We start from the raw sequence: 9563 nt of genomic DNA on the forward strand, positions 1-9563 counted from the left end.
ATAAGCAGTGCTGGTCTTCTAGGCCTGAGACCTGGTGTCAGAGCAGCCTTGCTCTGAGAAATCACCCAGAGATTGCTGTGGGATCAGGCAATGGGTTTATTGAGGGAACAAAGGGGGAGAGGGTGGAGGGGAGAGGCAACTCCCAGACTGACTCAAGGGCCCGTAGGAGTTCTACCTGGACTTCTGCAGGCGTGCTTTTTAAACTTGCCAACCGCACATTTCATCAACGGTGAGTTGGTCATATTAGCATATTCAGTAGATCATTTGCATCTTGTGTTCTGACCAGGTTGATTAACATAACCTTTTGTTGTCCAGACCAGGTTTGTGTACTGGCTACCTCTATATTCTGACACCTGGCTTGGCTCAGCTCTGCCCAAGACTTGGCTATGTGACCCTGAACCAGTCAGGCCCCCTCTCTGGGCTTCAGTGCCTTCATCCGTACCTATTGGACGGGTCTAGCTCTCTTCCCCTGTGGCTCAGGGCAGAGTTAAGGAGGGGACATCTGGCCCAACCTGTCCTGAGGCCCTTCCAGCCCAGCCAGGTGACCAAATCCAGGCAGGGACCAAGCAGGGAGGAGCTGCCCTAGGCGCCTCCTGCACAGGGCCTTTCTTTGTCTCTGGGACCTTATCAGGCCCAGAATCTGGAGAGGAACCGGCCATCTTCCTGTAGTCAACCTGGCTGGGCCCATAATCCTCTCCCAGTCCTGGAAGGAGGCAAGAGAAACAGGCTCAAGCCCAGGAACCAACCCCTCATATTCTATCTGAGGGAATCTGCTCCTCTATTCTCCATGTCTCTTGCCTTCCCAGCACAAGACCACCAGCCCTGGGCGTGCCAAAGACACTGCACACTCTCCCTCCTGAGTTTCCACAGCCTCGGAGGGGTAGAGTAGTACCCACTGGTGAGGTTTGGGGAACAAGTTCATTAAGATGGTGAGGTGCAGGGAGGAAGGGAGAAAGAGCCCCGCACACAGAATTCCCTGAGCCCTGGTCTTAATTTAATCCGAGTTGCCAACTTGACACATGACCAAATGGCCTCAACATGTCACTGCTCTTACTGGGCTGTGGGCAGTAGGAGAGAGAGCACTGCCGCAAGAGACCAGCATTGCGGTCCTTTTGTCAATGCCATACCGGGTGACCAGGGACAAGTCCTTTCCCCTCCTTGGGCCTTCTACTCTCCATCTGTGGAAAGGAGTTCCTAGCAACATGGCGAGGTTGCTAAGAAGAGGGTAGGTGAGGCTGGCACCCAGGAGGTGGTGGGAAATGGTGCTGGGGATGTGTACGCCCCCCTCCTGTATCTCCAGGATCTTTGCCTCTCCAGAGGGCCCCCGGACACATCTCCCTCGGTCTTCATTCCTTGGCCTGAATAGGTAGTGCAGCTGTGATTCCCCACGGAACAGAGAAGAAAACTAGACCACGGAGAAGCCTCGGGGAAGGGAGTGCAAGGCAGGACTGGGGCTTCCTGGTGAGGTGTGTTGCTTAAAACACCTAGATTCTGTGGTCAGACTAGGCCAGGATTCAAATCTTGACTTAATTCAAATCAAATGGATCCTTTCCTCGAGCACTGGCGGGATCTGCACCGCCTGGCGCATGCCCCGTCGCTTTCTCCACCGCTAATGGCTGCCCACAGGAGCGTCTCTGTTCCGTCCGCCTCTGGCCTCTCTTCTCCCATTGCTGCCTCTTCCAAGGAGGCTTCCCTGTTTGGGAAAGGATTCCCCAGGACTTGCCCCCATTCTTTGGGGGCAGCTGAGGACCGGGAGGTGCATCCGAGAGCCGAAAAGCGCTTTGAGATTGACCCCAAGTTCAAGGACCAAGTCTGCTCTCAAACCATTTTACAGATGGGGAAACCCAAGGCCCAGAGGAGGGAAACTCCCAAGCCGAGAGCAGGCGTCCGGGCGAGGTTTCTCCACGGGGGTGCGAGTGCAGGTGCATGCTCTTGGAGGGCAAAGTCCTTGCGGGAGCTGGGGCCGAAGCCGGGACACTAACGGTGCTGGCAGGGGGATCGAGCCTGCGTGGGATGCTGGACCCCTCGCTGCCTCAGTTTCCCCAGCACTACTGGTAAGGGACGGGAGACGACGAAATTGGCCACACGTGTGCCTGCCGAGAGACACTCCGGCTGTTTTTAGACTCCCTGGGCTCCTCCTCAAATCTGATGAAGGCTCCTTTCCCCGCGCTACCTCCCAACCCTCTAAATTACGGTCCTCCCGTTGGAACCTCTCGGCGTTCTATTGGAGACTCTAGGTTCCCGGACCCTTCCCTCGAACGTAGGCTCCAAAAACCCCGGAGCGTTCCTGGAGCTGCAACCGCGCAGGCGCAAGGGCAGCCAACCCGGAAGGCGGAAAAGCCGGGTCCCAACAGCTTTGAGCGTCGGAGGCGGAGAGTGTGTTAACCAATGATCTGAAGGAGTAGGGAAGGCAGGATTAGCTCCGCAGTTGCTAGGCGCTACCCTGGTGGGAGGCGGTGTAAGAAATGGGGTGATGGGGGAGTTCAATAGCCCTTCACGTCACCGTCCTTCGGGACCGCGGAAGTTAAGCAATGGAGAGGCGGGCCTAGCACCGGAAGCAGGAAGGAGGGCGCTGCAACCACTCGTACAGTCGGTCAGTGGGTCTGTCCGTCCCTAAGGCAGGATGGAGAAGCTGCGGCTCCTGGGCCTGCGCTACCAGGAGTATGTGAGCCGTCACCCGGCCGCCACGGCCCAGCTGGAGACGGCAGTGCGGGGCCTCAGTTACCTGCTGGCAGGTGCCACTCCGACCTTTGACCCATCCCTTCGGGGCTCTGATCTCTGACCCCACCGGTTCCCTTCCCTCCAGAGTCAGGGGAGTGATCGCTGTACTTGAGAAGTTCCTTACAGGTTCCCGTAGGGTGTAGGGAGGGGACATCCAGGGACCCAAAGACGCACGGTGAGAACACTCACAGACGCCTCCTTCTGTGCCTTCTCTCTAGGTCGTTTCGCCGATTCGCACGAGCTGTCAGAGCTGGGTGAGCCGGTCTCAGGGGTGGGTGGGGGGCGGGAGGGCTCAGGAGGACTTCCCAGAGCACTCCAGGTCGCAGTCTTAGGCTTCCCGTTAGATTACACTGTGCTGTGACGGAATGGACAAAGGTCTGGCGTCCGCTCTCCTGGGCCCTCTTATTTGCCCATAGTTGAGAAATAAGTCTGCGGGCCTTGACTGTTCAGAGGGCTGGGCCAAGTTCTTTCCCTACCTTTGCCCAGTTAATCCTCCCTACAGTCATATAAGGTGGGTGCTGTTGTCCTCAGTGTCCAGTTAAGGGAACAGCCACTGATGATCCCAGAATCAAGATTCAAATCCAGATCTCCCAGATTCCAGGATCCCTGACTGTAACTGGCTCAGTAGTGTTTGCCCAGTGAGGTGAAGCCACACACTGGCTATTTGAAGCACAGTGGGCAGTTCTGGGCTGGCTTGTCACTGAGATCAAACCATCCTATCTTGTTCTACTCACCCCCATGAGTTCACAGTGGGGAGTGGGGAGCTCTGAAGAAGTGGACAGGGAGCCAGGTTGGTTTCCACATAATCTGTGGGTGGCTGATCCCTGCAGCTCTGGGAAGCAGGCAAGGGGTGGAGGCTGCAGAGCCAGCCTCTTAAGACCTCACTCTGCCCCTCAGTGTACTCCGCCTCTAACCTGCTTGTGTTGCTCAATGATGGGATCCTGCGGAAGGAGCTTCGGAAAAAGCTGCCTGTGGTGAGAACTCTGCCAGGAACTGAGGGCAGGAAGCATAGGGACTCGGGAAGGAAACGGTAACAACCAGCCTGTGTGTGTAGCACATGTCACGGTCTCACAGAATATGAGACGTGCCTATATCCATTTGAGCCACAAGTCATCTCATTAGATGAAGGGTCAAGGTGTCAATGTCTCTATCTCAAATGACGAGACTGAGTTTCAGAATCATGGAGTAGCCTGTCCCAGGTGGAGAACTCAGACCTACACATTTGGAAAGGGGAAAATCGACTCTCTTGTCAGAGAAGTCCCCTGGGGGAGGGCCTGGGATGAGAGGGTGCCCTTTGACCTCTTGGCCTGGGGTTCTTGCAGTCGCTGTCCCAGCAGAAGCTGTTGACATGGCTGAGCGTGCTGGAATGTGTGGAGGTGTTCATGGAGATGGGGGCCGCCAAGGTGTGGGGTGAAGTGGGCCGTTGGCTCGTCATTGCCCTCATCCAGCTGGCCAAGTACGTTGGGACTGTGGAGGGCAGGCCCTGGGTGGGGGTAACCAAGGCCGGTTGTACAAATGGGGTTCAGCAGAACACCCCTGAACACATGCCGGCAAGTCATCTTCCCCCCAGCCCTGCCATTCTCCCAATCCAGGGCGGTACTGCGAATGCTCCTGCTCGTCTGGTTCAAGGCTGGCCTCCAGACCTCACCCCCCATCATGCCGCTGGACAGGGAGGCCCAGGCACAGCCCTCGGGTAAGCTGCTTCCCCGCTCTGGAGTGAAACTGAGCATGGGGCTAATTGTGGATTTAGAGCTGACCAAATGAATATTGTCCTTTTTATGGCGCACATCAGTCCCCATCAACTCATCTGTTTTCATCACTCTGTATTTTACAGAGAAGAAAAAAAAAGGTTAGGTTGGGGCAGAATCAGAATTTGAACTCAGGACTTCTGACATCAGAGTCTCATCCTTTTTTGTGGGCTCCATAAATTGGGGACAGAGTATCAGCAGGAGACAGAGTTCATGACAACTTTATCTCTGGACCTGGCTCCATATTAAGAATGCCAGGTTCATGAGGCGGGACACCCAACAAATCTACCCCTTTAGAGCACTGGGCCTATCACCTGTTGGGGTCTGAACCTCACAGTCCTCACTTCAGTGGGGGCAGTTCATCAGGATCATGTTGAAAGCCAAGGACTGAAGATTCAGCCCCTCTGGTGCTGCGTTTCTGTCTATGTGCCTGTTCCAGTCCCTTGGAAGCCTGGGTTCTTGGCTGGCTCATGTGCCACAGGTAATGCTGACCTCTTTTTAGGCCAGAGAGGGTGACAGAACACTGCCCACCAAGGCATGTACCAGGTGGAGCCACAGTCCCTGATGCAGTGTCCTCGGCTCAGCTGTTGCCTGAGTACAAGCTCATCTATTCTCCCCTTGGCCCATGAGCATTCATTCACTACACACTCTGTGCAGGCTCTGCTGGAAACATGTCCCTTTGACAGTATGGATGGCCTCTCTGTCCCTGCTAGATGGTGAACACAGCTGTGGCAGCCAAGAGCAGTCATATGTGGGCAAGCGGTCAAACCGAGTGGTGCGAACCCTCCAGAACAGTAAGTGTAGGACGTAGCTGAACTGGGCATCTCAGTTCTGAGGTCGTTGTGGGCCTGAGGGCCTGGTTCCCTTCACCGCCTGCCCGCCCCCCACCCCAGTCTGGGCCTGATGCTTATCTGCCTTTGTGTTCTAGCTCCGTCCCTGCACTCGAGGCACTGGGGAGCCCCCCAGCAGCAGGAAAGACAGCAGCAGCAGGAGGAGCTGAGCGTCCCCCCGACTCCGCTGGGACTGCAGGAGACCATTGCAGAGTCCTTGTATATAGCCCGGCCCCTGTTGCATTGTATCCTTAGCGTGGGGCTGCCGGCACTTGGGGGCAGCGATGACGGGAGTGGGCAGGGCGAGCCCTGTGCCAGAGACATCCTTAACACCTCGGCCATCAGTGCTCAGCCTGGGCATATGGGGTCAGCGGTCGTGGACACCCTGGTTCCTTTCTGGGGTCGTGGATGTGACCAGGTGAGCCTGGGCCTGTCTGGGGGCTTCCCTGTCTCTGCTGAGCTTTGCGCTGCAGGCCTGGCCTTGCCTGTCAGGCAGGTGCCCTTTCTGTTGCTGGCCCTACCTGTGTTCCCTCCTCTCCGCAGTCTGAGCCTCCTGAGCGACAGGAAGGGCCTGAGCCGGAGGGAGCGTCAGGAGCTGCGGCGTCGGACCATCCTGCTGCTCTACTACCTGCTGCGCTCCCCGTTCTATGACCGCTTCTCCGAGTAAGGGCCCTACAGCAAGGGGCGGGGGGTGTCCCAGCCCCTCCTTCCTCCCGCCTTCCCCTATCCTGGGGTCACTGAGCACCTGCTATGTGCCGTCCTGGGCTGTGGTCACTCACCCGTTTATTGGATCCAGCCTAGACCTGCCCTCCCAGCTCTTGGGGCCACCAGTGCATGCGTGCAGGAGCGTACGCAGTTGTTGGCAGGAGACACACTCAGGGCCATGCTACAGGGATGGTGGGGGCTTGGGCTTTCCACACGCTCTAGCTAATCTACACTTTCCTGTCAAGTAGTTTGGATTGTCCGCACTTCTTACGGGAGGTATTTGAGGTTCAAAGAGGTTAGGCAGCATAAACAAAGCCACCCCGCTAACCAGTGGCAGAGCCAGACCCCACATCCATGTTCTCTCCTGGCCTGTCCCTTGCCTTGCGCAGCCCCCATCCTGTCTCCTGTAAGGGTCCAGATCTCCTGGCTCCAGCCAGACACAGAGCAGCCTGCTGGGAGCGGGGGGCATGTGGAGGTGGCTCTGGGCCAAGTCTCCCAAGGGCATGTCAGGATGACCGCCTGAGGTCAGATCGAGATCTGAGAAGGGGTCCCCATATAGCAACTGAGGCCGTGAGACAGACTGGAGGCTCCCAGGACTGCCTGTGTAGGTTTTTAAAAGTACACTGCTCAGAGACTGGAATGTTAACGGGCATTATACTTCATGTTGTGGCCACGCCCTCTCTGTTTTTGCCTGAGACCATAGAAAACAAGCTTACGGCGTGTTTAATACCACCTCAGCAAAACTAACTTTATCTGGCAGTTCCTGCTTTCAGATAAATTTGAAAGCTCACAAGGTACAGAAGCCAAATTCTATTCCATACTCTAGAGGCTCACACGAATCCCCTGACATCCGCCGCAAACTGCTTGCACTTTCCAGAGGGGACATCGCAGCCCCAGGATCTCACTGAACTGCGGAATTTTGAGATGGTTGTTGCAGAGGCGACTTCCCAAGCTGCAGGCTTCCAGCTTGGCTCGCTCTCCGCTGACCTGGCCAGCCTGGCACCCTCAGAGCAGTGACCCAGACTGGAAGGGTCTAGGAACCAGTCAGAGAAATTCCTCGTTTCCCTAGAGGACAGGAGCAGGGTGCAGTCTGGGAAGGCAGTCTTGCTTCCCTTTTTCTTACTCTGGTGGAGACAATATCTTCTCGGGAGCTGGGCTGCCTTCCAGCCGTGAGCATCCCAGGCCTGCCCGTGGCGGAGTGGGGGCAGGACCAGCGCCGTGCCCAGAGATCCCGTGCTGTGTGCCTGGGTCTGTCTTTGATCTATAGTCACTTCCTGTCTTGCGACGCACTGCCTGCCGTCAGGTGGTTGGTGAAGGCAGTTTAGCTCCCTCATTTCCAGGGGCCCAGACCCCCCTGCTCAGCCTGCTCCCTCTTTATTTGCTCCTCGCAGGGCCAGGATCCTCTTCCTGCTCCAGTTGCTGGCAGACCACGTCCCGGGCATTGGCCTGGTCGCAAGTAAGCATGGGGCTCAGTGTGATTATTACCGTGTCGTGGGTCTCATGCATGGCGGGCCCCTGACTTTTTTTCTCTTCGTGTCCTTGTCATTTGATTCTTGGCAGAGCTGGAGAGGGAGCCAGAGGCCAGGCTGGGGGGCAGGGGGGCAGGGATGAGGGCTAGGCTGGCACATGGTGAGAGGAGGAGGAGGGTTAGACCTTATCAGGCCTAGGTGTCCTGGAGTCATATGAGACCCTGTGGGTGGAGACCAACTCTGTGGCAGGGAGGAAGCCCACGGGGCTGTTTGGAGATTCTGCCTTAGCAGAGCCTCAGGGCTGGGCTGTCGAGTCTGTAGTTGCATCCGGAAAGCCACGTGGCTTCTCTGAGCTTGAGAATCCTTGTATGTGCGTGGAGACAAAGATCACTGCTGATACTGCCTCCCTAGGGGTGAAGAGGGGGGAGAGTCGGGCTCCTGGCTGTGCAGCTGTGAGCAGCTGTATCTTAGCAGCAGTGGCTGGCAGGGGCCCAGGGTAGGCAGAGCCAGGAGTCTGACCCTCGGTCCTGAACCTGTGTTTCTCTCTCTCTCTCTCTCTCTCTCTCTCATGCGCTTATTGCAGGGCCACTCATGGATTACTTGCCCACCTGGCAGAAGATTTATTTCTACAGTTGGGGCTGACAGACATCCGGAAGTGGGGCACAGGGAGGGGCAGGGGGTGCCACAGCCTTTCAGTCCTCTGGGCCCCTCTGCCCAAATAAAACTGACTCTGGCGGAATCCAAGCCTGTGGCCTCTCCGTGCCCACAGCCTAGGGCGCTTGGCACTCCCGCCCTGGCCAGGCTCTGCACACAGCCCTGGGTGCCAGCGGGGCCCTTCTAACACCCTCTTGACTTTGCACCCTCTGGTGATGGAGCCACTGCAGCTGTACCTCATCACTGGACCAAGAAGCCTCTGCTCGGACTGGGACCCAGTGCCTCAGCCACAGAAAGCTGGGATTTAACCTCAAGCCCCGGAAGCTGCTTATCCAGGCAGCTGCGGGAGTAAAATGCCTCTCTCTCGCCACCCCTGTTGACAATAAGGCAGAACTCAGGCCTTGATGACAGTTGTTTGTGTGACTTCGGGTCAGAGCCTCTGTCTGCTCCTTCCCCCCGCAGAACCCTGTTGCTTGCCAGCCTCTGTGGGGGTCCTGGTGAATGGTGGGCCCAGCTCAGGGCAGGGTAGTCTAACCTCGAGCTTTGACCTCCTAATTGAGAGAAAAAGATTTTTCTCTTTTGGGAAAAGAAAGTCAGGCACCCACCAGCACTGGTGTCAGTGCTGGGCTGAAAGGAATGGCAGCCTGAGCCGCGTGGGGAGAAAGCTGGGTGCAGGTTCTGCCTGGTCTTTCCCTTTCCTAACCTTTCCCCAGTGAGCGGAGCACACCGCTGCTGGGGTTTCTAGGCCGACGGTGGCCCCTTAGGTTCTGAGAGAACTTCGTCTGCATTTCCATCTGCTGAACTTCACTTCCCAGACCCCCGGGTGGAGGGCCCCCCAGAGGGGCCAGCCTTTCGCTAATGCTTTCCATAGGTGTCTGAGAAGCCACCAACCCCAGGCCCTGGGCTGGGGAAGAAGGCACTGAACCTTGTGCCGAGTGTAACAAGTACTGCTGGCGCTTGCTCTGCAGTGGGCTTGGTGCCCCGTGTTGTGCGTTCAGGAATGAGTCAGGCACGGTCCTTGCCCCAGCAGTCAGGTGCAGGAGACAGGCGTGTGCATGCGTGCCTGGAAAACGATGTATAGACAGGGGGTGGGGGGGTTGGGGGGAGAGTAGGGGGGAGGGTGGATGAGTGGTGCGTCCACCTCAGGCTGACACTGGGGAAGGCTCACTGGTCCAGGAAGCCTCCGTTCAAGCAGGCTTTTAAACTGGTCAGATGTCTGTTCTTTGATGGGCAGACTGGGAGAAGAGGCCCCGTGTGCAGAGAATAGCATAGTGTCAGGTGTGTGAAGCCAGTGCTGGGGCAGAAGGGAGTAGAGGGAGGGAACAGGCGATGAGGCTGGAGGGGAAGGTCAGGGCCAAATCCAGCAGGTGATCCCATGCCAGGTGGGAAACAGGTCTGCCTGTGGGAGGCAGTGGGGCAGCAGCCTGGTGCAGGTT

General features: G+C 57.1%; 1 protein-coding gene across 2 annotated transcripts; it reads left to right on the plus strand.

Annotated features, from left to right (window-relative positions):
* Positions 1–2421: 2421 nt before the first annotated feature.
* Positions 2422–8212, plus strand: PEX16 (peroxisomal biogenesis factor 16). Of its 2 annotated transcripts, none has more exons than XM_090262231.1 (11): positions 2422–2735; positions 2940–2975; positions 3619–3695; positions 4044–4177; positions 4292–4414; positions 5127–5263; positions 5398–5544; positions 5645–5717; positions 5843–5962; positions 7396–7460; positions 8057–8212. In XM_090262231.1, exons 1-11 carry the CDS (start codon positions 2624–2626, stop codon positions 8113–8115), a joined length of 1083 nt encoding a protein of 360 aa, XP_090118357.1. In that variant the 5' UTR covers positions 2422–2623; the 3' UTR covers positions 8116–8212. The 2 variants fall into 2 exon arrangements, with proteins under 2 accessions (XP_090118357.1, XP_090118364.1); XM_090262238.1 differs by having other exon boundaries at positions 2436–2735; positions 4314–4414; positions 5183–5263.
* Positions 8213–9563: the final 1351 nt, after the last annotated feature.

This window comes from Furipterus horrens, unplaced genomic scaffold (genome assembly GCF_987537825.1).
Source record: "Furipterus horrens unplaced genomic scaffold, mFurHor1.1.pri manual_scaffold_2, whole genome shotgun sequence".
Lineage (NCBI taxonomy): Eukaryota > Metazoa > Chordata > Mammalia > Chiroptera > Furipteridae > Furipterus > Furipterus horrens.

Coding starts and splice junctions, on each gene's coding strand:
- PEX16 (XM_090262231.1), top strand. CDS start 2,624: ATGGAGAAGCTGCGGCTCCTGGGCCTGCGCTACCAGGAGTATGTGAGC. Junction 2,736..2,939: donor CCTCAGTTACCTGCTGGCAG/GTGCCACTCCGA, acceptor CCTTCTCTCTAG/GTCGTTTCGCCGATTCGCAC. Junction 5,718..5,842: donor GGGGTCGTGGATGTGACCAG/GTGAGCCTGGGC, acceptor TCCTCTCCGCAG/TCTGAGCCTCCTGAGCGACA.